Source organism: Myotis myotis, unplaced genomic scaffold (assembly GCF_014108235.1).
Source record: "Myotis myotis isolate mMyoMyo1 unplaced genomic scaffold, mMyoMyo1.p scaffold_m19_p_11, whole genome shotgun sequence".
NCBI lineage: Eukaryota > Metazoa > Chordata > Mammalia > Chiroptera > Vespertilionidae > Myotis > Myotis myotis.
The window spans coordinates 77,693,128-77,720,111 of record NW_023416315.1 but is presented as its reverse complement, the minus strand read 5'-3'; the positions used below and the strand labels follow the sequence as shown (position 1 = coordinate 77,720,111).

General features: G+C 43.1%; 1 protein-coding gene and 1 long non-coding RNA gene across 3 annotated transcripts; one reads left to right on the top strand and one right to left on the bottom strand.

Moving 5' to 3' along the window:
• The first annotated feature begins 358 nt into the window (after positions 1-358).
• Positions 359-9,234, top strand: LOC118666505 (GTPase IMAP family member 6-like). Its single transcript, XM_036328947.1, has 3 exons — positions 359-634; positions 2,507-2,591; positions 5,319-9,234. The coding sequence occupies exons 1-3, from the start codon at positions 452-454 to the stop codon at positions 6,062-6,064; spliced, it is 1,014 nt and encodes a 337-aa protein (XP_036184840.1). The 5' UTR covers positions 359-451; the 3' UTR covers positions 6,065-9,234.
• A 5,279-nt stretch (positions 9,235-14,513) lies between these two features.
• On the bottom strand, positions 14,514-25,850 carry LOC118666506. 2 transcript variants are annotated; one of them, XR_004970981.1, is made up of 3 exons: positions 25,656-25,850; positions 15,207-15,295; positions 14,514-14,928 (listed from the first exon to the last, which is right to left on the bottom strand). It is a non-coding gene; the product is annotated as an uncharacterized LOC118666506 (long non-coding RNA). The 2 variants fall into 2 exon arrangements; XR_004970980.1 differs by having other exon boundaries at positions 15,207-15,301; positions 25,656-25,849.
• Positions 25,851-26,984: the final 1,134 nt, after the last annotated feature.

Below are 26,984 nucleotides of genomic sequence, written 5' to 3'. Positions count from 1 at the left end.
CAAGCTTCAGTTGCTTAAACAGTAAGGGAAGTCACTGGCTGAAGTCCAGAGATGGGGGAAGGATTCAGCCCTGGGTGACTTATGGGCTTGGGTTTCTTCCAACTCTCTGCTATGCTTTCAGGTGTTGCCCTCAACCTTAGGCTGGTGGCTGGAATAGTAGCTGGAGTTCCAAGCATCACACTCAGATCCAACCATGCCCAGGGGAGCAGAGGAACTGTGTCTCTCTGGGAAGCAGAAACCTCAGGCCCCACCTCTGCAGACCTGTACTTTTATCTTCTTGTTCTTCCTCTTATATCACTAAGGCTGTAGACAAAGTGCACACAGCATGTGTTCTGACTCAGGAAGGTCTGGCCCTGGTGCTCCCTCCCACTTCCTGCTTCTCCACCCACAGCAGATAGCTGCTTTTCTACAGCAGTTCTTGGCTGGGCTTCTGGTCACATTTTGCTGAAAAATGCCAGCAATGTTTTCTTTCTGTTCCAGTGCCTATAGTGGTTTATTAGACTTCCTGCAGTCAAGGCCCCCAGACGCCTACAATGTGTCAGGCCCCAAGGGAGAAACCAAGAACTTTCAAGAGCACAAGGTAATGGGAGGCAGGGGACATAGCTATTCCTCTTGTTCAGTGGCCAGCACCCTGGTAAGTCTAAGATTATGTCTCTCTGTGTGTGTATTTGTGTTTGTTCTGTTTGTGTGTGTTGTTCTGTATGAAAGTTTATGTATGTGTTGTGCTTGTGAGTATACGTGGGTTAGGTGTGTGTTGTGTTTTGTATGTTATGTTTGTGTGTTGTTATGTTTTGTGAGTGTATATTTGTGTTTGTGTTATGCTTGTGCATATGTTGTATATATATATGTTTGTATCTCTGCTGTGTTTGTGACTGCATGTGTGTTATATGTATTATATTTTTGTATGTCTGTGAGTGTGTGTGTTGTGTTTGAGTGTATATGTGTGAATGATGTCTATTGTGTTTTTGTGTGTTATGTTTGTGTGATGCATGTATGCTTTGTACATATGTATTAGTGGTGTTTTGTGATTGTATTATGTAAGTGGTGTGTGTGTCATGTTTGTGTGTATTATATTTGTGTGTATGCATGTGTTGTATACGTATGTTTGTATGTATGTTTGTGAGTGTATGTGTGTGTTGTGGTTGTGAGTATATTGTGTGAGTGGTGTGTGTGCCGTGTTTGTGTGTGTGTTGTGAATGTGTGTGTTTGTGGTATATTAGAAAGGGCTATGACTAAAAAGTCAGGAGAACTTTGTACGCCTTCTGCTCTGAGTAAACTCCCTGCTTATATGGGGAAGATGCTTCTGTGAGTTTTACTTTCTTTTGAAGAAACATAACAGGGTGGGGTAGCTTTTCTGTGTTCTATGTCAGAGACAAAACCACCAAGTGTGGCAAAGGTGTGAGGCACTGATCAGGGCTGGATCTAGGGGCCTGTGAGTCAGGTGCTCCCACATCTGGAGCCTTCATCTGGAGATGGTCCCTGACTGTGAATGTCTCTGAGTGTCCTGTGTGTCCAGGCACTTTCCTTCCCAAACCCACACACCAGATTGGACTCCTGGAACAGGGAACAATGTTAGTCCCTGAGGTTAGGCGGTGTGCGTGGCAGCAGGGTGCACTGTCCTCTCGCCTGAAGGATGATGGGAGTTTCTGGCGGGTGACATGGCCCTTGCAATAGACTAGAACTCACAATAGAAAATGTCATAAAACGTGCTGGAATGTTATAGGGACGACAGGACACCTACTTCAGGTACAGCGTTCACACTTAGGGGACACTGAGGCTCAGGCAGTGTGACGTTGGAGGTGGGCCCTGAGGTCTCCTGGCTCCAGCAAGACTGTCCTGAAGCCATGAAGTTCCTGTGCTGAGGCTATTGTCCTCCTCAGCACAGCACCCGGCCACCCGCCTCTCAGCCCTCTGCCATCCTCACTTCCAGGCCTTCCTCAGGGATCATCCTGGCACCAGGACCTCACTGCACCCCAAGCCAGCCCCTCACCACAGTGTCCTGCTCCAGCCCTCCTGAACACTCTGGCCACACATCCTCCCATGCTCCTGGGACACAGTGTCAGACCTGCTTCTGCGTCTCTGCTCCTTTCTCTTCCTCATAGGACAGCTCCAGGACCTTCTGTCCATCCAAATGCCATTCATTCCTCAGGCTGCAAGCTGATTGCACCTTCTCCATGAAATCACATTGGAGACCAAACTTACACTGGAGATCAAAAAGCAGAGAGAGAGGAAAGAAAGAGAGACAGAGAACAGAGAGGGACAGGGAGGAGCACAGAGAGAGAAACAGAGACAGAAATGCAGAGATAGACAGAGGGAGAAACAAGAAAGGGATAGAGAGAGGAAAACAGGATCCCTAAAAAGTTAGTGTCTCAGACCTCCCCTCTCCTCATTTAAGCCACTCCTCCCCCAAAGCAATGTAAAACTCTTCCTTCTGACAAGAGAAAGACAAATCAGGTACCCCTTGAAACTCATTTGGAAAATCAGTCAGACATACTATTTTCTCTAGGTGGAGGAAGAGGAATATGAGCAGATTCTCCCAGACAATCCTGCAGGAGCACTGGCCCAGCATTCTAAACAAGACGTGTCTGGAGGTAAAATGACTTACCAGTGTACCTGAACCTGAGGCAGGTGTGCATGGGGACTGTGATGTGCAGGGTGCCCTTGGAGAGGCAGCAGAGTGCAGCCCAGTCAGAGCTTCACCCAGCAGATGGCCCTTGGGAGGGGCCTTGCTTAAAACCTTAAACCCCCAACAGGCACAGTGGGAGTAAAGGGGAGAGGAGAGAGAGAGAGAGAGAGAGAGAGAGAGAGAGAGAGAGAGAGAGAGAGAGAAAGAGAACACCAGTAATGCCCTCAGGAAGATGGGCATGACAAGACCATCTTTGGCGGCAGAGGATTGCAAGCCAATAGACCCTATGTGATTACTTTGCTGATTCAAACCAGAGGGGCTACAAACAACCTTATGAATAAGGAGTTGCCTCATAGCTAGGCTGGCCCTTCTTAAGGGGTTCTCCTCTTAAAAGCTTTTGCATCAGGGTCAGGTGCTTAACAGTAACGGGCTCAACTTCATCATCTAACCCAGGGAGATAGAGTTTAGGAGTGCTCTCAATCCATCCATTTTCCTGGCCAGAAGACATTATTTATGATTCATTATGTATTTGAACATGATGATTTTTTTTACTGTATAAACTTGAATGGACTGAGCCATTAGAAGAAAGTCATATTAATAAACTGTATGAGAAATTTACCAGTACAGGTTGCAACATGTGGTTTACCCTTTCTCATGGCAATCAAAGGCACTGGCTCCAGACTTTCCCAGATGGGAGTTGGTACTGTCTTCACCCAGCTTCAGATTGGCTGGGAGGGCAGGAATGAACATTCCACCTTCCATGCTTTCTTGAAACTCCCACCAATTCACTCACATCCCTCTCAAAGCCAAGTGGGGGAAGTTGCAAGGAGCCAATGTCATCAGTCAGAATTGGTTAGTGGGTCTACCATTCAAGGATGCTATTCTTTTCTCTACGAGGTTTAGGGCTCTGTCATTGAGACATATGAATGTCTTCAATATGGAACAGACTTGTAAAGCAGAGGTGCTATTTGGGACCTCTATGTGCTCTGGGTCTGTGATCTCAAAGGCCAGGAGAAGGAATTCTCTTCCTGTCCTTCAGTTCAAATCATTTCTAAAAGCTTAACATTAAACTTTTTAATACTGAATTGATATCTTTAAGTATTCACCTGGCCAACAGTTCCTATATCGAGCTGGGTGAGAATATCTGGGTCAAATTTCAAGGATGTAGCCTAAAAATGTGACCCCACGGGGTCTGATTAAAAGATTCCACACTCCCCACATTCCCTATTGGAACAGCTAGAGGATGCAATGTGGTCAATAAGCTCAGGGAAAAGATGTAGACACAGACCCACACACTTCTATCCTCATCACCCAGGCATATGTAGGAAAACTGAGGGTCCCATATTCATGAAGGACTGGTTTCCATCTGGATGAGAACAGGTGACCCTGAGAAGTTTCAAAATCTAAACATAAGATGTGGTAGTCTACCATATGATCCAGCATTTCCACTTCTGGACATATGCTCCCAAAGAAATAAAAGTAGGGACTTAAATAGTCATGTGTACACCAATGTTCATAGCAGCACTATTCACAATAGTGGATAGTGGGAACAACTCATGTCCATATGTATACTAATAAAAGCCTAGACGGTCCTTGTGCCCTCTTGAGATGCCCTCACGTCATCACAAAATGGCCACCATAAGATGGCTAACAGAGGAGGGCAGTTGTGGGTGATCAGGCTGGCAGGGGAGGGCAGTTAGGGGTGAACAGGCCAGCAGGGGAGGGCAGCTGGAGGTGACCAGGCCTATAAGGTAGTGCACTTGGGTGTGACCAGGCTGGCAGGGGAGGGAAATTAGGGCCAACCAGGCCGGCAGTGGAGGGCAGTTGGGGGCCATCAGGCTTGCAGGGAGGGCAGTTGGCGAGATCAGTCCAGCAGGGGAGGGCAGTTGGGGGCGATCAGGCCAGCAGGAGAGCAGTTAGGTGTCAATCAGGCTGGCAGAGGAGCAGTTAGGGGGTGATCAGGCTGGCAGGCAGGCAAGTGATTAGGAGCCAGCAGTCCCAGATTGTGAGAAGGATGTCCAACTGCCGGTTTAGGCCTGATCCCGCAGGCGCCCCAGATTGGAGAGGGTGCAGGCCTCATGCAGACTGAGGGATACACCCCTGTATGAATTTCATGCACTGGGCCTCTAGTACAAGAATAAACAAAATGTGGTCCATCCATATAATGGAATATTTTCAAGCCTTGAAAAAGAAGGAAATTCTGGCACATGCTACTGTATGGGTGAACCTGGAAAACAATATGCCAGATGAAATAGATTAGAGAGAAAAGATTAAATGTGAAGGAATCCACTTATCTGAAGTCCCTAAAATAGTAAAAGTCAGAGAGACAATAAGCAGAATGGTGCTTAGCAAACATTTGGGGGGAGGGAGGAATGAAGAGTTATTGTTTCATGAGATAGTTTCTAGTTGGGGTGATGAAAACAAACATTCTTGAGATGCATATGAGTGATGATTGGACAACAATTTGAAGGTACTCAATGTCACTGAGTTATACATCTAAAAATAGCAAAAACAGTCACTTTAGGTTAATGTATATTTTACTACAATACAAAAATTAAAAGGAATGGGATGTGAGCTCAGTCACAGATGTTAATCTGTCCTTCCTCAGTGGACAGTCTGCCCTGAGGTCATGGAGCAGACCCAGGGGTGAGGCTTTAACCCCAATCCCTCTGCTTTCTCTTGATGCTTCTAGATCTGAGGAAGATGGAACAGACTCCAGAGAGGCTGAGGCTCATCCTGGTGGGGAAAACCGGAAGTGGAAAAAGTGCAACAGGAAACAGCATCCTTGGCCAGGAAGTGTTCCAGTCTAAGCTCAGTGCTACACCAGTGACCAAGACCTTCCAGAGGGGGAACCGAGACTGGGCCGGGAAGGAACTTGAGGTGATTGACACCCCCGATATTTTGTCGCCTGGAGTTCCACAGGAAGTGGCAGGTAGGGGCTCCTGGGAAGCCATCGCCTCCTCCTCCCCAGGGCCACATGCAGTGCTCCTGGTGATTGAGCTGGGCAGGTTCACAAAGGAGGACCAGTTGGTGGTCAAGCGCCTCCAGGAGGTCTTTGGAGTAGGAGTCCTGGCCTACACCATTCTGGTGTTCACCCGGAAGGAAGACCTGGATGGTGGCTCTCTGGATGAGTATGTGCGAGAGACTGACAACCGGGAGCTTGCCCAGCTGGATGTGATTTGTGCCAGGCGCCACTGTGGCTTCAACAATAGGGTGGAGGGGGAAGAGCAGGAGGCCCAGCTGAAGGATCTCATGAAAAAAATCGACATGGTCCTGTGGGAAAACGAAGACCATCATTACAGCAACAAGGCTTACCAATACTCCCAGCAAAACCTTCTGCTCAGAGAAATGCAGGGAGGACATATAATCCAGGGTCAAGGCTCTGAGGAATGGCCCAGTGGGGAATCCTGGCTGGAGGGACTGTGCAGAATCCAGTAGGCATCTGAAGAAACTCACAAAAGTCTCCTGAAGTGAGCACACATCTGAGCATATGCTGGACTCCAGTGAGGGACAGCTATTTCCTGTGAGTCCCTCTCAGCCCTGTGTCCAGCTTCCAGCCTGTCATTTGTTCTCTCCATCCCATGAGTCACTGACCATACCAGTCTCCAAGTGGGTATGTGGTATGGGTTCCTGAATTCGCAACTCCCATCCAGGTCCTTCATCACATCTTTCAGTGCATGTAGACCCCTCCCTCCTCTGTTCCCCTCTACTTTCTGCATGCCTTCTCATATGGAACCTCACATTGCATTGGCATTATGTTTCTTGAAGTTCTTATCTTTACCCTGATAAAACCAACACTTCTTGAGGGTAGGTCATTCCTCATTCTTCACATGATCCCCACAGCATCCTGGTCACTGGAATCATTCCTTACATGATGATAGAAAATATGAGTGGGGCATTGGTCAGGTGATTTCACACTTCTTGGCCTATGTCCTCACTAGTAAAGGGGCAGGCATAGTGACTTTAAGGTACCTGTTATGTGTGGTGGGTAAGGACATAGCAATGGCTCTGCAGCAAGTGGGGAGGGACAACTGCTGGCCTAGGGACAAGAAAGCTAGCAGAAAGAGGGAAGGTGCAGGAGGAGCAGCCCTTTTATTCACTCCTGAAAGAGGTCATTGAATCACAACAAAGGAGCTTCCTGGGAACTTTCTGGTGGGAATGATGGGCAAAGTGTGGCTGGGTTATCCCAGGAGCCATGCTTGATCAGGAAAGCAGCCCTTAGACCTGGTTACAGGAGATGGAAATCCCAAGAGGTACCAAGGGGGGTTGGGCAGAGGAGGAGCACTAACCCTAAATTGGAGTTAGATCAGGGATATTCTAATTAGAATCACCTTTCATTATATATGCCTTCTGATGTTGGAAAAAAAGGTGATTTCCAACCCTGTCTCAGACTTATCTGCAACTCCTTCCCTTTGCACTTTATTGTGGGAGAAAGCATGTATGGCGTCAGTGTCTGGGTGTGTAGTTGGGTCCCCAGTAAGGTATGTGTGGGTGTCGTATGGAGGAAGGCAGAAAAGAAAGAGAACCTGAAAAGGTGGCAGGTGAGTGACATAAAAATCATAGAGAGCATTATTCCTGGTGATGTGGGTGTGTCTGCATCCCCTGGCTCTTTCTGGAGGGCTGCTCCTGCAGACAGGGGCCATAGGAAACAAAGTGGAACAGAAGACAGCAGATGTTTGTCCGGGCTTGGCCTCTGATAGGTAGGTGCCATCTAAACTCACAAAATAGATTGACACACCTCAAATGCACCTCAGCTTTTCTGAGTTTCAGTATGCTCCACCGTGAGTCTAACCAACAGATGGAAACAGGATAGGAGGGAACAGGGGAAATGCCTCCCTATAGACCTCGCTTTTCCTTTTTTCAAGCCATGTGGCAGCTACATTCTTTGGGGTGGGGTTGAATGTGGAGGTGGGGGTGACAGTGCTGGGGGACATTCAGAAATTAGAGACACAGCCTCAAATCTGTCTGGATGCTCACCTGCTGAGTAGAGACCCTCTACTTGCAGAGGCCTTATTTAAACCATCATCTCCCAGACCGGAGGCCGTGGAACCCACTTCTCAGGTATAGGAGATACCTAAGAAAGCCGGAGAATTTCTTGTGTTAACAGATTCAGGAAAGTGACTCAAGGCAGAACAGAAACTTATTTGGGTTTATACTTAAGACAGCCTTCATGCCATATGTCCCTTCCCCCTTCTCATTGCCCTCCCCACCTCCCAAGATAAATTTCTTTAAATGTTGATATTCTCACTGGTTAGCTTAATTCTTTTCATAACAGAAAATAAAGCATTTCACCAAATAACACCCAATCAGTGATTTTAAAGGCAAGTCACTCAAAGATATCATTAAAAATTCTAAAGGAATTGTTTTTAATTATATCAAACGTGCTGTTTTCTCTTGCTCATTATTAAGAATCAGAGAAGATGCTGCCCACAACATTTCAGTAGACAGTTCAGATGCTGCTCCACTGCTGTCATTCCGGGGGTTCCCAGAGTGGGGCAGGCAGGTGTGGGCCTGTCTAGAAATTCCAGTCTGTGTATCAGTAAGAAAGACATGATGTGAGCAGGGTGGGCTAGGGAGAGAGGGTTGTTTTGGCCCAGGCTACGAAAATAGTGAACTTTAGATTTTGTTCATTAAAAAACAACATTTCAACACTGGAGTAAAGCAGGAAAAACAGGGATTTGTGCACTTTGAAGTGTCCAGTGAATACACACTTGTTTCCTCCTTGGTGGATTAAACCAGCTGCTAAAGCCTCAGGGAAGGATTCCTGCTCCCAGTTCTCCTGGAACAACATTGATGAACTATGGAGAAAATACAAAATAATAATTGTAAAACAACTGTTTGAGGCACTGGGAAGTCACCAAATGCACATAGACCCTCTAGGGCATTCAAATCTTAGTCAATATCCTTTGGCAAAGATAAGGGAACCAAACTGCTGCCACATTCATGTGGCTTCCCTGAGAGCACTTTGTCCAGCTCACACAGGAAAAACACTCAGACAGAAATTCACGGTGATTGGAGAGAAGGTAGATGGATTGTGTGGGCAATCAGAGCAGGTGGACTCTGATGGAGAACCCCCCAATAAACACAGACATCCCATCATGGGAGAGCTTCGGAAATTATGCATGTAAACACCCCTCAAATCTTTGGCTGACCCAGGAAATTTTACCTCCAAAGGGTCCAGGGAAAATTATCCTGGAAGGCAGGAAACACAGGTCAAAGATATCAGCAGGAGCCCTGCAGCAAACACAGAATTTGCGGCTCTAGTCCACCAAGTATTTTCACTGAAATCATTAAAGAGTCATATTTTAGGAGTAAAAAGCACATTAGTGTTAAGGAATTTGCTTAAAGGAGCAGCAAAATTTGAGTAGTCCCTATCTAATGACATCTAAAACCAGCTTTCCGATGGTCAAGGTGATGTGCCCATAATTTAAGTGTCTGCTTAAATGACAAACACACTCAATATTCTTCAGGAGAAGGTAATAATATTCAGAGCCTCTACCAGCATATTACTTGAAATATCCTGTAAACTATATAAAAATTCTTCTTTTCTAACATAAGGTTAGAAAGCTATAGTTTCCTTCTATGCATGTTTATATAAATCTCTCAAAGTTTTGTACATTCTGTTTTCACTATCATTCAGATTAAAATGTTTCTATATCTTTTGTGATTTCTCATTTTATTCATGGATTACTTAGAAGTATGTCCTCAATTTCAAACATTTGAGTATTTTCTAGGAATTGCAGTATCCAGTGTGGTAGCCACTAGCCACATATGGCTCCCGAGCACTTGTAATGTAGCTGGTGTTCCTGAAAAAATTGAATTTTACACTTTATCTAAGTATAACTAGTTTTAATTTTTTTAAATTTTAATTTTAATTTTAAAACTAAAGCAGTATCAAATGTTTCACCATGGAACGCAGCTTTGTTGTTTTGGTAGAAATATATTTATTCTAAGTGTTGTATCACGTGTTATTATTGCTCTATTACAATGTATCACTTCCAGTATTAACATAAACACATGATTGATATAATCAACACCAATAGACTGATTCAATTTGAATAATTCTTTTTACTTTCATTTGAATATTTTATGAGGACAGCATAAGTTAGAGACACCTATCTAAAGGGTGTCCCAAAATTGACGCAAGAAGTAATTTTGATAGAAAATACAGGTTTATAATTAAAAATTGTAATTTTTTTAAACATATTTTATTGATTTTTTACAGAGAGGAAGGGAGAGAGACAGATAGTCAGAAACATCGATGAGAGAGAAACATCGATCAGCTGCCTCCTGCACATCTCCCACTGGGGATATGCCCGCAACCAAGGTACATGCCCTTGACCGGAATCGAACCCGGGACCCTTCAGTCCGCAGGCCGACGCTCTATCCACTGAGCCAAACCGGTTTTGGCAAAAATTGTAATTTTTTTAATTGATTTGTAAAGTATACAGTATAGGGTTATGTATGGAATAGCACATCGGGTAAATAGCCTCCCCAGCTTTGCCGGCACATACGCAAAGCCGTGGTCTTCATTGGTCTTCATTGTCCCTGCTCCTGGGCCATAATTGGTACTTGGTAATGCTTATCAAATTGAAGGGATTGAAATCAAAGGGCAACAGATATTAGAATCTGATTCAATAAATCAAGTAAAATTAGGCTTTTATTTATTTTTGTTGCTGTTGTTGTTAATGCTCACGCAAAATTCAAATCTTGGGTGAATTTTGGGACACCCTTTACATTGGCATTGGTGATACAATTTAAATTCAGATAATTGTTTTATTTACAATGTAATTAGATTAAAATTAGATTAAAATGTAAGGATGGATAATTTTTACAATTGAAAATAAAGGATCAAAGACTAGAAGAAGATCTATTACAAAATTCATTACAAATAGTGCAATTTGCTACAGTACAGCTAATACACAAAAAGTTGCTAGGGACATTGGTAATTTGATAAAACACATCTTCTCAAGAAACAAAAACAGGATCAACAAAACTAATTACTGAAACTAGAATTACAAGTCCAAGGAAAACATCCTAAACAATTTTTAACAGGATCTGAGCTTGTAACTTAGGCCAGCTACAAAACCCTAAGGATAAAATTGAATACACACACAAAAAGAAAAAGAAAAACAAACACTTTTATTACTTTGATCATGGAGAGTTTCATCGGAAAATTTTAAGAAAAATTAAAGTATACAGAACATGAAAAACCTCCCATGAAGGCGCGAAACAATTGTGCATAGAAAGCAAGACATTTTGAATAATATAAAAGACTAATTAATTTAAAATGTGAAAAAAATGCTAGTATTTTTCTTTAGAGCTACATGAGAAGTGTGATATAAGACATTGCCCCAATAATAATGTATGTCTCACAAAATCTATGAAGAACTGTTAAAAACTCAGGGGAGAGGGGTTCAAATTGGTGGTACAGATATTTCCAAAACTTTTGAACATGTTAGATGAGAATTTGAATCGATTTTTGGCACAAATCCCTCATGATGGAAACATCTGCTTAAGATTCCAGTCTCACTCTGACTTTCTGCCCCAGAATTACTGGGTTGTGTCTTCTCCATTTCTGGATCCTGCCTCTACTTTGTCTTGATTGTTTCCAGAAACATTTAATCTCTTTCCACTTATGGAAGTTAGATGGGACCCTGGCCTGTGTTGTGCAGTGGTTAGAGATCCTGCCACCATCAAAGGATGGCAGGTCTGATTTTTCGGTCAAGTGCACGTACCTGAGTTTCAGTTTTGATCCTGAACCCACTGACCCAGTGAAAGCAGAGTGTGGAAGGCAACCGATTGATGAGTCCCTCTCACATAGATGTTTCTCTCTTACTCTCTGTGTCTCTCTCCCCACATTCCACTCTCTAAAAACCAATTGAAAAAAATTTTTCTCAGGGGAGTGTTAACAACAACCATAAAAAAAGTCGGATGGAGAACCACAAATGTTGTCTGCAATAGCTGCCAGAGTATGATACTCATCCTTGTCCATGTTCTAAATCTCCCATGAGTCCACCTGACCTATCTGAAAATGGATGATAGGAATGTCTCCAGAAATCTCATCCAAGACAGCAATAGGACTTACACCAATTTGATGCTGGATGTGCCCAGGACAAAGTATTAATTTATTTTCTTGTACTTTACTTGATGTCTCAGTGGACTAACACATGCTGCCATTATAGTGTATGCTAGGGGGCTCCTCCTACTCCCCATTGTGTACCAAATTCCTGGTGTACATGAGACACTCATTAAACATTTGTCTCCCTAGCTTTCAGAAATTTGATGAACCTTAGATCAAGGTACATTTCCACAGCATAGAGAGTCCCCAGTCTTTCTTGATCTTTTGGGGAACTTTCTGAGTTCACTTCCTCTTGCTTCTCTCTATGTCCTCAATCATGTGCCACTGTCCTCTGTCTATTATACCTGATGTTATGTAAACTTGAAATTCGTTTTTTTACTGTTTTCCACAATAACAACATGCATAAAGCATTCTGTATCCTCTTGCTTTTCACTGGAGATTTGGGAAGTCAGAGTTGAGGCCCCACAGACAGCCTTGAGCATTACTGCACCAAGCTGACTATTGTCCTTTGGAAAGAGGAAGAACTTATCCCCCCACACCCTAGAGGGAGAAACCCTGGGTGACACTTCATCAATTATGTCCTTCTCACAAAGGCAAAAGGCTTGATCACTTTCAGAATATGACTTCACTTCTAGCTATTCTTACTTTTCATAAAAAGGAAACGGACACTTCTCTATCAATTTTGGCCTGTTGTGTCCACTTTGTTCTCATTTTTTGTTTCACTTTGAAGCACAGGAAGCAGAGTGGATTCTCTACCTTTTGGCTGGTGGAGACCACATCTGACCTGTACTTTGGTTCCCTATTTCATTCTCTAGGAAGACCACAGAATTCTCTGCCAGGCAGGTCCAGCTGAGTCTGACTCATTTGGTGTCATTATCTTAGAATGTGACTCTTACGTTGTCATGTGGACCCATATGTGAAAACTGGTATCCTTCCATCCATAGAAGAGAGTAAAATTCCCTAACTTTGACCTCTGGTCCCTGCTTGGTCTCTATTAACCTTATAACCCACATGCCATTCTTTTAACATTATTCTGTACATGATAATCTGTTAAATAATATGTGATTGCAGATAAATATCCTATTTACTTAAGAATTCTAGGAACTAACTTCAGAGGAAGCTGCCAGGTCAGTGTTGCTCAGTGGTTGAGCATCGACCTATGAAACAGGAGGTCATGGTTCAATTATTGGTTAGGGCATATGCCCAGTTTATGGGCTTGATCTCCAATAGGGAGCTTGCTGGCAGCAGCCAATCAATTAATGATTCTCTATCACATTGATGCTTCTATCTCTCTCTCCCTCTGCCTTCCTCTCTGAAATAAAGAACTTTTTTAAAAAAAGAAGAAGCAGATTCTGACCTTCAGACATATTGGCTCTAGGATAATTGCCCACCACAGCTGCCTAGAGTTTTTTATTTTGGGGACTCTCACTAGGATCCCTCTAATGGCATCAGTGCATTACAATAGCTTTATTGGGGGAAGTAAATGACCTTTGGGGGAGTGAATAAGATCAAAGACTGGGTAAAGTTGAACAGGTGTACACACTAGGAATCCTCTATCTCTTCCATATGTGCCAGTTGGACCTTGTAAAGGTTATTTGTGGAATGGTTAGTGTGAGATAAGATTCTAAGACCAGAGGATTTCATTTGACAGTGCTCATTTGTTTGAGTTTTATCACTGTTTTGGATTTTATTTCTGTTTTAAAATGGGCAGCTTGGTCTTGGTTCCAGCACAGAGTCCATTAGCTTTGATTTTCCTGAATGGCTACAAGCCAATGACTAATTAGAATTGTGTTGCTGAAGGTCTGATAAATGGGATAACATCTCTAGGGTCAAGATTTCCTGTTGCATAATAAGGATTCTACTCAGAAAGGATCTCAATTGATGGTTCAAAGAGGGGGAAAAGATCTCACTGGCTTCCCAGAGAGTAAACTCAGAAAGAAGAAAAAAATAACGAAGTGAGTCTTTTAAATGTTCTAAATCCTCCTCTTGGAGGCCTGGGAGCTCTGTGGTCCTGAAAGCAATGGGGAAATTAATGTCACCCCCAAACCCTGTGCAGGCTGTGGGAGCATCAGGGGTGATTGTTCCTCCTCAATGTGAAGGAAAAATGGTACTTTAAAATCGCAAGTGGCTAAAAGTTGCCCATTCTTGATAGCTCTCTACCCTTTACTCCAGTTTCCTCAAAAATTGTCAAGGACAAATGAAAAATCTTGCCTTTTGTACAATTATTAGTAATACTCTTTATGTGTATGGTAAAAAGTAAAAAGTCCCAAAAGTTGTAGTTGTGTGGTTTTTTTAGGATCCTGTTGTTACAGAAGACTAAAGAAATACCAAGCATGCTTCCTAGAGAAAGGGAGGGGTCCCATTTATTAACACTAGTGGACTCTGGGAATAATTTACAAATCAGTGTGAAGAAACACACAGAAGGCTTCACTTTTTATAACCTTCTAGGGTCTTTGTCTTGCAGATATGGTTCCACTTCCTTTCCTGGGCTTACAGGAAGGCCCCAGGTATTGGGGGTCCCCAGTTCATATCCGATGATCTGTCCTGGGGCCAGCGATAACGACCTTCCCCCCACCCCAGGGCAGCGCATTGTTCACAGCTTTTATGGCCTGACATGCCTTGCAAGACCAGTTTCCTCCTCATCTCCCCCCCCCCCCCCCCCCCCAGCTTGTCCCACAAGCTTCTTTTAGGCTTGTGGAGCAATGACCATGGGATGTTATGGTGAACAGGGGTGATAAATGGGATAACATCTCTAGGGTCAAGATTTCCTGTTGCATAATAAGGTCTAGGATCCCTCTCATGGCATCAGTGGACTACAAAAGCTTTATTGGGGGAAGTAAATGATCTTTGGGGGAGTGAATAAGATCAAAGACTGGGTAAAGTTGAACAGGTGTACACACCAGGAATCCTCTATCTCTTCCATATGTGCCAGTTGGACCTTGTAAAGGTTATTTGTGGTATGATTAGTGTGAGATAAGTGCTCTTAGCTACTTCCTGCTAGAAAGGGACAATGATCAAGGGGTTAGCATCCCACTTCTTCCTCTCAGAGGGGTTTGTAGGGAGTTCTTCTGGTTTCAGGCAGGCAGAGGTAAGCAGTGGCCCCATATGCATAGAATGTTCCTGCAGGGGGCACCAGGGGTAGGTGGTGTTTTCAGCCTTGCGGGTAGAGTTGCATAGATCATCTGGGAGGTGACCTGTTGGATGTTGGTCCTGCGTACTGCTGAAACAAACAGGAGCAACATTAATTAGTTGCACATTGGCCGTGACAGGTCTTATTATTATTTTTTCTGTCCAATACAATCCACCCCCCACATGCATTTGGTAGTAGAGTCATAACATGCTGCAGGCTGATAAGTATGGCTAACAAAAATCTGACTTGATTGGGTTTTCTCCTGGACTACCTGGTCTAGCATATTTGGGTAGCGAGTTTCTAAGCAAGGAGCAAAGGATGGCATGACAAGTTGTAACCCAACAATTTATGATAAGGCCTTTGTTTACTTGCTGTGTGGGGAGCAGTAATTTTATGGTGCTTCTGTGTCCCAGCAAGAGCAGATGACTTCTCCTCCTGGTACTAGTCTCAGATTCCACTGGCACTCATAAAAAGACAAAATAAGAATTATTAGATAAAACCAGTGATTATCCAGGAATTTTTAACCTCAGATAAAAATTTCTGGCCATACATATTCCACAAGTTCTTACAGATCTCATTACACCACTTGTATTTGAAAATTTCAACAATCCTTTACTCCAAATTAATAACAATCCTAAATTTAGTAAAATAGCTTGCATATGCTTCATTGCATTTATCCCGAATGACACCCAGTCCAACATAGAAAATTTCTTTAAACAGAAAAAAAAGGATGGACCCATAAGAGTCATAAGAGTCATAATCCTCAAAATCTGTTCCTTCCTCACCCGTATACCAGAAATGCATTAGTCTTTCCATAAAGGGAGTGACAGTGAGATTTGCTCTTTGCACACAGAGTAACAAAGGGATCTGTGTTTGGATGGGTTGAGAATAAGAGGATTTGTTAATGATTTTATATGTTGTAGTTGATGGTTCACAAGGCCGTGTGTCTATGATTGATATTGATCTAGTGGTGAGTGCATCTGGAAACCATTGAAGTGGTGTGCAGGTTTTCAGTTGGGTGTGGTAATGAGCTCTAAGAGTCGTTTGCTCAGAATTTAGTGCAAGGGTTTGGCAAGAGTGTGCAGGAAGGTATGCAGGGCAGAGTTTATAGGTGCTATGGTAGTAGATAGAGGTATTAAAATCAAAATGTCCTATAGAGTATGAGAGTAAGGAATTATTATTTGTCACTATGTGTACAGTTGGGTACACATAGTGTTTTCCCGATTTTTTTCAGTTTAGGTATATGGGTAGGATGTGTGAGAAAGATAAGTGAAGGGATTGTTGTGGTAGTAGAGGGAGCTGTGGTAGGGTGCGAGATAGAAGTAGTGATTATAGAAGTATGGGTTGTGGCATTGGAGATATCAATAGTAGCGGTAGCATTAGCAAAGGCAGCAGTAATAAGGGAGAGCATAAAGACTAGCGGTAGCAGAAAATATCTAATTCCATGTCTCCCTGTTCTAAATCCTGAATGATGTCTTGTGCTAACAGTGCATGGCGATTTCTTCCTGAGTGAGACTGGGTATGCATTCCCATATTGGCAGCATGAGGGGAAATGGTGGGGATTGATAGTGGAGCATAAGAAGCAACGAAGGGGGTTACTAATGAGAGTAGTTGGGATAGGATCTGGGTCTCTATTAGGAGAGTAGATGGCTGCCTCCACCAAGCGAGTGTAGTGCTGTAAGAGGTGGAGGTAATTAATAGTAATTTGCCCTGGGAGATATTCAGCAAATGCTTGAATATCATCCAGCAGGTTATGGAGACTTTGTCTCACTGGGCCTGTGAGGCTAGTCTGTAGGTTTGCTGGGTATTCAGAATAAGAGTTGGGTTGGGGTATCCAGCAGTACCAAGAATCATTACATATCAGGGGGTGAAGTTGTATGCGATAATTGTCAAGAGCAATACCAGGGTAAGGAGGAATTGTTGGGGATGGGGCTCGTTCTGAAGGAGGGTTAATTGGAAGTGGGGCGGGAACAGTAGGGTAAGTGGGGGATTGGTTTGGTGCGGATTGTGGGGGTACTGGGACTGCTGAGATCTCTTCTAGAAATTCAACTAGTTGTTCCAGGTTTCCAGTGTCTGATCACTGAAAAAGAGATGGGTATTATTTGTTTAGGATGCAGAGGGTATAGTTATAGAGAGCGGAGTAGGGTTTTTTTAAGATCTCTAGGGTCACGTGGACGGTGGTGGTGGGCTTGGTGGTGGTGGTATTGTCACATGAACGATACGGACACCACATCCAATGGAGTCTCAGTGGGGTTGCTAAGAGTGCTATAAGGAGGGGGAATCCAAAGAGGGAGATGCAGGCAGTCCTTAAGCACATCGTTAAGGAGGCATTTGAGGGTCAACACTAGAACTAGTGTGGGAAGGATTGAGAAGGGGAGTGAGAGGAGTGTGTAGAGATCAATATAGAAGTTTGTGGGTGAGCAGTTGGGTCCTGCCAGAGGGTAGAGTTCTGTAGTTTGGTTTGTTGTAGGTGTCCTAGACTGTTTACAGTCCAGAAGAGCGATGATCCAGAGTGGGCAATTATTTCCTGTGGGGATAAGGAGCCATCCTTAGCGGGTTTGGTTAAGGTTTTATAGGGTAATTTTTTGGTGATATTGAGGGGTGGTTCATGATCTGCAATGGGATTATTTAGAATGTGTGGTTGGAGTAATTCTTCTATTGGGGAAAGTCTATTTGCCCTGGGTGTGGAGTTTAGTTGTAGACATGCTTTGTCTGGTAATTCTTGGAGTGTCTTGAATGACCTGTCCATGAATAGTGTTTGCAGTTTGTGTTTGAGGAGGCCATTGTGTCTCTCTATTTGTCCAGCTGCTTGTGGGTTATAAGGCAGGTGGAGATTCCAATCGATGTCTAAGTCTTGTGCTTGTTGTTGGACTGATGATGCTGTGAAGTGTGTGCCTTGGTCTGATTCAAAGATGTGCAGTGGTCCATAGAATGAGAACCATGTTGAGAGTGCTTGAATAGTGGTTTTTGCATTTGGATGTCTTGAGGGGTAAGCATAAAGTATTCCAGTTGCTGTGTCAACAATAGTGCATGCATATTTGTCTGCAAAGGGTACCTGAAGTGGTCCAATAAAATCAATTTGTAAGACTTGATTAGGCACAAATGCATTAGTCAGTCTGGGTGTTATAATAGATTTAAACGTGTGAGTACCTTTGCATTGTTCACAGGAATTGATTGCTTGCTTGATGAGTTTAATGGGTGCCTTTAGGTTCCTCTTAGCAGGGGTCCTCAAACTACAGCCAGCGGGCCACATGCAATACAAATATTGTATTTGTTCCCGTTTTGTTTTTTTACTTCAAAATAAGAAATGTGCAGTGTGCATAGGAATTTGTTCATAGTATTTTTTTAAACTATAGTCCGGCCCTCCAACTGTCTGAGGGACAGTGAACTGGCCCCCTGTTTAAAAAGTTTGAGGACCCCTGCATCTTAAGGAACCAAGGGGCAAGAGAAGAATGTCCTAGGTGTCCTAATGTTGTATGTATCTGTTGTATAAATTGTGGTGGAAAGGTGAGTTCTGATGTAGATGGGAGCAATTTGTATTTGCCATTTTCTTTCCTAAACTTAAGTTTAGGAAGAGGGGTGATGGACTAGTCATTATTTTCATTTCTTACTAATTTTAGATTAATTGCTAATGATTTTGATTTGTCCACGATAGTGATGTTGTCTTCAGGTGTGACGCCTTTTGCTAATGTATCTGCTGTTGGGTTGTGGAGCATGTGGGTGTTTTGTCTGTGGCGTGAGCGTTGACGTGTGTATATTTTAATTTGTTTGGAGAGACCGTAGAGTTTTATCCAATAGTCTTGTGACCATAAAGGTTTGCCATTAATTAACCAGCCTGATTGTTGCCATTTGCCTGAACATTCAGTGATTCCTTTACAGACTGCCCATGAGTCGGAAAAGACGTAAATTTTGGGCTTATGATGGTCAATTGAGTCCTTAATGGCTGAACATGTAGCTATGAGTTTGGCATGTTGAGCAGATTTGGACCTACAGTCGCCGTTAGCGCTTGTGATGTCGCTGGATTGAAGGTTGCTGCTCTCCATGCGCACTGGTCACCGGTTACGGAAACGGATCTGTCTGTAAACCAGGCGTTGTTAAGTTCAGGGCTATACTGTGGCCCTTTCACACCGATCGGATCGGGTGGTCTTACAAACTTGTTGGCACAGGTAGGTGGTTCCACCTCAAGTTTGTTGACCTCCTCGGTGAGGAGGGCTGGTTCACTGGAGCCAGTGGTTTCTTGTGTGTTAATGTACCACTTGCATGCGAGAACCTTCTCGTCCATTTGGGAACCTGCCAATTCAGCTGACATTTTGAGCCGTGCCTTAAGGGCCAATGTGCTGCGCACGGTCATTGGGTTAAGTCCAGTCAGGGGCTCCACGTGCAAAATGCCACGTATAGTGTCCAGATTAGTTTCTCAAAATGAGAGAATTTGTGGTAAGAGTCAGGGAATCTCTGAGTCCAGAATCCTACAGGCATTAGTTTTCCGTCTTCTGTTCCTCTTTTGTCTAGTCCCCAACTAGTTCCATGTTCTGCCATGAAACTAATGCCTGGTACTATTTTGTCTCCTGGTCTGATACTTTGTAGGGATTGAAGGTGGTGTATGTAGTCCTTTAATTGTTTAAATGCTTGTTCCTGTTCTTGGGCCCATATGAAAGATACTGCTTTCCTGGTGACTGTATATGGGTTTTGCAATGTCTGCCAGGTATGGCATGTGTTGTCTCCAGTACATGAAAAGTCCCATTAATTGTTGTGCTTCTTTTTTGTTGGTTGGGCTTTTTAGGTTTAGCAATTTCTCTATTACTTTGTTCGGTATGTTTCCGCCTGCAGACCTCCAGTGGATGCCTAAAAATGTTGTTTTGGTGTCTGGGGGCTGGATTTTGTCAGGATTAATTGTCCAGCCTAGTGATCTCAAATGAGATACGAGTGCATTTAAGTCAGTTTGAAGGGTATCCTTGTCATTGTTGTAGAGTAGGATGTCGTCTATGTATTGTACAATTGTAGATTTACATTTGGTGGGGTCGATGTTATTGGCAAGTAAATTGTGTGCAACTGTAGGTGAATTTTTGTATGCTTTTGTAGTCTTTTGAATTGAGATTGCTTACCTTGCCATGCAGATGTGGTAATAGGTCTGGATTCCTTAGCTATTGGGATGGCGGAAAACATGTCTGATAGGTCAGTTGCTGCCATGCGTTTCGGGTCGGCTTTTTGGGTCACGTTGATTACTTCTTGTGCGTCAGGCAGGCAGCCATCTATCTTTGGTGAGGCCTTATTCATGTTGGGATAGTCAATTGTGATCCTGTAGGTGCTGTTAGGCTTTTTTACAGGCCAGATTGGGCTGTGATAAATGTGTGATCTGCCTGGTTCTACTTTATGCTCTTTCAGAAGTTTTTTAAGTGCATTGGTTACATCAAGAATGTCTGTATTTTATGTAATGTAGGTTTATACATGATGTGACTAAAGAGTTGTGGGATTAAGTCCATACCTATAATGTTTTGAATTTCTGGTGCTATTAAAAAGGTTGCTGGGATTTTCTTTCCTTTATAAAGGGTGTCCCAAAATTCACACAAGATTTGAATTTTGCGTGAGCATTAAGGACAACAACAAAAAAATAAAAGCCGAATTTTACTTGGTTTATTGAATCAGATTCTAATATCTGTTGCCCTTTGATTTCAATCCCTTCAATTTGATAAGCATTACCAAGTACCAATTATGGCCCAGTGCCGGGAGCCGGTCCATCCTTGCTGTTTCAAAGGACCTGGCATATATGGCATACTATTCTTAATATGTTTGCTCACCTTCTTGGCACTATGTGTTTTAACCAAGGTCTCTGAGAAAGGTTGTTCCCCCAGGTAGGGATTTTCCCCTGAAGTTAGGGAGGGAATAAAATCCCTCAACTAAGTGCCAGGCGGGTAAGCCAGTTGGGTAATTAATCACTTTAACTATGAACAATCATGCTTAAGCTACATAATCTTTACTCCCTGGAATGGAGATAAGAAACGCCCTAACCTTTGTAATAGAGATTGATAGGATTGAATCAACTGGTATAAATACAGATGCAACAAGACAGCAAGGGCAGAACTCAGAACACAGAACGAAGAAGACAGAACTCAGAAGAAGGAACCTACAAAAACAGAAGAACTTTGCTGGAGAGAACATGGCAAAAGATCCTGCACTGAACCTGACTACAGAAATTGGCAAGAGAACCTGACTAGAACCTGGTGACTGAACCTGGCTGGAGAACCTGGACAGAACCTGGCTGGAGAATCTAGCAAGGGAACATGGCTACAGAACCTGGCTGGAGAACCTAGCAAGAGAACATGGACACAGAACTTGGCTGGAGCTCCTGGCTAGAGATCCTGGCTAGGCTGCTGATCAACGGAACGCTGTCTCCGTGTCCCTCCTTCTTCGCCGACTCCGTCCACACCTTTGGGGACCCCTGGACCTGCTGGGGTTGGACCCCGGCATCTGGCGCCCGAACAGGGACCCCTAGGTAAGCGTCCCACACTCAGGACGGATCGGACTCCACCGTAGGAAGAGGGTGGATAGTCTTCGCTGACTCCGTCCACACCTTTGGGAACCCCTGGAACAGGATTCCCCTAGGTAAGCCCCCTCCATTGAGAACCCCCACACTCGGGACGGATAGGACTCCACCAGGGTGCTACAGACCCCCCTACAGAAGATAAGTAGGGTAAGAAGGTGGATAGTACAGAACTTAGATTGAGAAGATGTGTCGTACTGAGTCCAAAGAAAGAAGACTCTGTATTGATCTTTAGATTAAGAAGATATGCCATACTGAGTCTAAAGAAAAAAGACTCTGTATTGATCTTTTAACATATATGCTTGCTAGCAGACGAATTAAGGTTACTCCCAGTCAGACAGAACGTTTTATACAAGAAGTATGTCCATGCTTTTCTGAGGAAGGAAAGGTAAATGTAATGGCATGGGAGAAGGTAGGCCCAAGGAGCCTTATCCTTAACCCCACTGCAGCCTTTCCACCCTGGGAAAGTGCAGGATTGGCAAGCTCTCCCTGGGATGATAGATCAGGACTCAGGTAATAGCAGAAAGCGCCAATCCTACTCTTAAAATGGATACAAGAGAGCATTTCGGGTTTTTCTTTTTAATGCCTGCTTTTAAAAAATAAAAAAGGGGGAATTTGCCGGGAGCCGGTCCATCCTTGCTGTTTCAAGGGACCTGGCATATATGGCATACTGTTCTTAATATGTTTGCTCACCTTCTTGGCACTATGTGTTTTAACCAAGGTCTCCTCTCTGAGAAAGGTTGTTTCCCCAGGTAGGGATTTTCCCCTGAAGTTAGGGAGGGAATAAAACCTCTTAACTAGTGCCAGGTGGGTAATTAATCACTTTAACTACGAACAATCATGCTTAAGCTACTCCCTGGAATGAAGATAAGAAATGCCCTAACCTTTGTAATAGAGATTGATAGGATTGAATCAACTGGTATAAATACAGATGTAATAAGACAGCAAGAGACAGAACTTAGAATACGGAACCAAGAGAGACAGAACTTAGAACACAGAACTTAGAACACAGAACTTAGAACACAGAACTTAGAACACAGAACCAGGAGGCACAGAACCTACACAGAACGTTCTCTAGAGACAAAAGAACTTCGCTGGAGAGAACATGGCAAAAGATCCTGGACAGAAACTGGCCTCAGAACCTAGAGACAGAACGTAGCGAGAGAACATGGCAAAAGATCCTGGACTGAGCCTGACTACAGAAATTGGCAAGAGAACCTGACTAGAACCTGGTGACTGAACCTGGCTGGAGAACCTGGACAGAACCTGGCTGGAGAACCTAGTGAGGGAACATGGCTACAGAACCTGGCTGGAGAACCTAGCAAGAGAACATGGACACAGAACCTGGCTGGAGATCCTAAGCAGAACCTCTCTGGAGATCCAGACCAGAACTTGGCTGGAGATCCTGGCTAGAGATCCTGGCGAGGCTGCTGATCAACTGAACGCTGTCTCCATGTCATCTCTTCTTCGCCGACTCCGTCCACACCTTTGGGGACCCCTGGACCCGCTGGGGCCGGACCCCAGCAGCCCAGGAGCAGGGAAAATGAAGACCAATGAAGACCACGGCTTTGTGTATGTGCCAGCAAAGCTATGGAGGCCATTTACCTGATGTCCTATTTCATACATAACCCTATACTGTATACTTTATGAATCAATAAAAAATTACAGTTTTTAATTAGAAACCCATGTTTCCTATCAAAATTACTTCTTGCGTGAATTTTGGGACACCCTTTATAATATGTGTCCAGGAGTGGGCGCTGTTCGGATCACGTTGCCCATTACTCCTTCTGTGACTACTTTGTTGTGTGTTACTGTGCCTTTTAGTAGAGACTTGTGATCCTGTATCTACTAAAAATGAGTGGTTTTGAAAATGACTTCCATGTAGTGATACTTGTAGTGTTATGTGTGGTCTATTATCATGTTCCATGCGAAATGTTTCTGTAATATTTATGTCGGGGAGGGTTGCAAGTGGTAGGGTGGGTAAATTTGTTTGTGCCCCTCTACTGCTGAACTTGCTGTGGTCGGCGGGAGCCCTGCCAGTTTCCCTGATTTGGTTTGAGTTTTGTTTAAAGGGGTTAGTGCCTTGTCCATTTTGGAAGGGGTTGGGATTTCATTTAAAGTTTCAATTTCTAAATAAGTCATTGTTTCCGAAAGGGTCATTTTGTCTGAATGGGTTTTGTGGCTGGGGGTGTTGATTATTCCTGAATGGATCATTATTTCTAAATGGATTACTATTGTCTCTGACTGAGTTGTTATTATTACTTCTGAATGGATTATTGTTCTTGAAGAACGGATTGTTCCTTCTCCAGTAATTAGCTTGTCCTTGTCTGTCCTGGTCATTCTGCCTGTTTTCATTGGTTTGGCTGTTTGTAAGGGCTTTAGAGGTCCTCTGTACTGTTGCATGGGGAATGACTATTTCTTTGATTCCTCTGCCGTGAAGGCGAATTTCTTTTCTGCTAACAGGTCTTGGTGCAGTTGGGTTTTCTTTTTAATATCCTCTGCAGTGCTGGACCCTGCGATAAGGTTCTGAAGCTGCATTTTGTAGCCATCTGGGCGTTTCTTATTAGTACGTTGACTATCCCTTCTACTTCTGAATTTTCCCAGGGTGAGCTCCAGTCTGGTTTAGAGAGGCTCATTAGAATCACCCATTTCCTTAACTGGGTCTGCAATTGTGTTCTGACAACTGTCCTGAAGACAGGTCCACTGCTGGGAATGCTCTTCTCCACGCATCTCCTACCCAAATCCCTAATGATCTTACTATTTGAGTGTTCTTCTGCAATTTCCTTTAGTGCTGTTTTTAATTTGGCTAATTGTATTGCATCTATTACTACTGTGAGTTCCTCTGCACTTAACATAGACGTGTCGCCTCCAAGTTCATATATATATTTTTTCTTTTTTCTTATTTATTTATTATTTTTATGTTTTTAAATTTTGTTTTGTTTCTTAAAGTATTAAAAGGGTAGTACATATGTCTCCTTTTTTAAAAAAAATTGTTTTATTGCTTAAAGTATTACAAAGGGTATTACATATGTCTCCTTTTATTTTTTACAAGCCACTTTACGTCTGGTAATTCCCCTTTAATCAGTAGTTTTCTGAGTTCTGCTAGTTCCTGCTTTGAAAAGGAGGTGAATTCTACTAATTCCTCAGTCCCTTCATTTTCTAATTTTATTACCTTCTTTTTTACTACTACTGGCTTGCTGGAGTATTTTGCAACTACCTTCTGTGCTAGTGACCTTCCCTTGTCAGTGTCCTCCTGCAGGTGACGGATTGTCTGGAGTAATATTCCTACTACTTCCTGTGGTGGCGCTCTTTCTATTATTGGAATCAGGTTGTTAGGATCTACTATGTTTTTGTTGAGGCCTGGGGCCATCTGGATTTTATATTTGGCCCTCAGGGTGTCCTCTACCTGTCTCCATTTACTTTCTGATGGTATGTTAGGCTTGGGAGGGCTGTTTCTTTTGAAAAGCTTGTTGAAGAGGTCTTTAACCTTCTGCTTGGTGCTGAGTGAGGGGGACTCTTGGTCCGTACCTACCAAACTGACAGAATGCGGTGTGTTCCTAAGGCAGTATGTGGTCTCTAGATGGAGAGTTGTTAGTTTTCTTAGAAAATTAGAGAGAGTTTTAACTAGTTTCGTCAAAATTTTGTTCATAAGTGCGGCTCTGCTGTAAATATATTCTTCAAAATGTTTCATTTTCCTTTTACTTTCAGTTTCCATTAATTCAGTTTCCTTTACTTTGAAGGGGAATTTTGATTTTGGACCGAACCTGGGCGACCCGGTTATGTCGAGTCTCCGGACTGGGAATAGGTTGGTTGGTATAATCTGCCAACTCAGCTCCGCTTGGGCAGAAAGGCTGCTGCGACCCTCGGGCCTCGCCATCGGGAGTCAGACTCGCGTGGGTATGCCCTTGCGGTGGACGACCACTGACCCGTGTCCTTAGAGACTAGTTCGCTTTCGGTTGGTGCCAGATTAATTTCCCCTTTACATTCGGTGGTCGTTTCCTTAATACGCTGACCGAAACCTGAGTGCTTTTGCCAATTTTAAATAATTATCCGCCTGCGCTGTGGAGAAATTTGTTTTGGAATCCTGCCGGCTACGCCAGTTGTCCCAATTATGCCCCAATTAATTAATTTTCTGTCTAGACTTAGACGAACGCAGGTGACCAGGAGTCAGCATTAACGGCCTATCCCCTGGCACTTCAATGTATAGACAGCTGAGCCGAACCAGAACACATGAATACACAAGACAGAATTAGTATGCAGTCACACAAGGTTTATTTACCTATTCCTAGTGGGTCCTAGGCTCCAGCAAAGGCCACCCGGCGATGCACACCAAAAGACGGACACAGACAGGTGGCCACAATTGGTTCAGGCTCACACAGCAGAGCAGTCAATCGGGGCTTGTCTCACGGAGTGACGTGAGTCCTCCTTTCATCAGGCAGGAGACGTTCACTGGGGAAATATCGGATGCTTAGATAGCTGGTGGTAAACAACTTGTGTCTTATCAGTGTGGGCCAGTGTGCCTTTGCTAGGAGCAGGGTGTTTACGCTTTAAGGACTTAGGGCATTCACATCAAAATAGTGGGGCGTTCACCACATTTTGGAAGTTACAGAGTATTGGGGTCTTCACACAGCAAACATTTCACACATTAATTATTTCACACAATAATTATTTCCACACATTAGAGGGGTTTCCTTATGACCATAACATTATTATAACAATGTTGTTACCAAAAATCTGAATATCTTTGTTAATTGCATTATAATAATATCTATAATCATGACATCTTAAATTTTTTTTTTAATTTTCCTTGTTTGTTTGTTGTCATTTAGAGACAGTCATTGTTTTACCCTGATGTATTTGCAAACATGTTACATCTTCAGAAATATCCATGGAAAAGACTCTGACTTATTCTAAAATATGGGTTTCTGACATATATTTGAACTGGATGAATATTCCTAGAACTCTAAGGAATAAGTAGATTCATGAAAATACTGACAAATCATCAATATAAATAAGAATAGATTATGGGACTGAATAAACTGAGGAAAGTTGTTATTTTTATGACTTTGTTCAAAATATTGCTGATTTTGCTCTAGATGGTATGGTTGCATGGTTACAGCACTGGCCCTCCAAAAGGGTCAGGAGGTTCTATTCCCAGTTAAGGGCTTGTACCTCAGTTGCAGGTTCAATTCCCGGCCATGATCAGTACACATGTGGATGGCAACCAGTTGATATGTCTCTCTCACATCTCTCTCTCTCTCTTCCACCCCTTTCACTTTTTCTCTAAAAATCAATAGAAACATATCCTCAGGCTAGGATTAAGAAGGAAAAAAAATATTGCTGATTTTTAAGTCATGTTTTCTTTTTATTTCCAGAATAAGAAGGCTTGTTTATAAAGCAGTTTAGTGAAGTATAACTTGATAAGCAGTATTAAAGCATTTATATTTTTCTCCCCTCTTATTCCCTCCAGAGTTTGAAAACTTCAATTATGAATATTTTTATTTTCATGCCAATATATTTGCTTACATGAATTCAATAAGAATTTGTTCTCTTTGTAACTGGACATTCTTGGAAACTGGTTTTATTAACCAAGATTTTGACTGGAATG

What these genes read in the sequence shown, in the direction of transcription:
- LOC118666505 (XM_036328947.1), top strand. Translation starts at nt 452, where the DNA reads ATGCCAGCAATGTTTTCTTTCTGTTCCAGTGCCTATAGTGGTTTATTA. An exon ending in GTTCAGTGGCCAGCACCCTG is followed by an intron (nt 635 to 2,506) that starts GTAAGTCTAAGA and finishes TATTTTCTCTAG; the next exon opens with GTGGAGGAAGAGGAATATGA. An exon ending in TAAACAAGACGTGTCTGGAG is followed by an intron (nt 2,592 to 5,318) that starts GTAAAATGACTT and finishes TGATGCTTCTAG; the next exon opens with ATCTGAGGAAGATGGAACAG.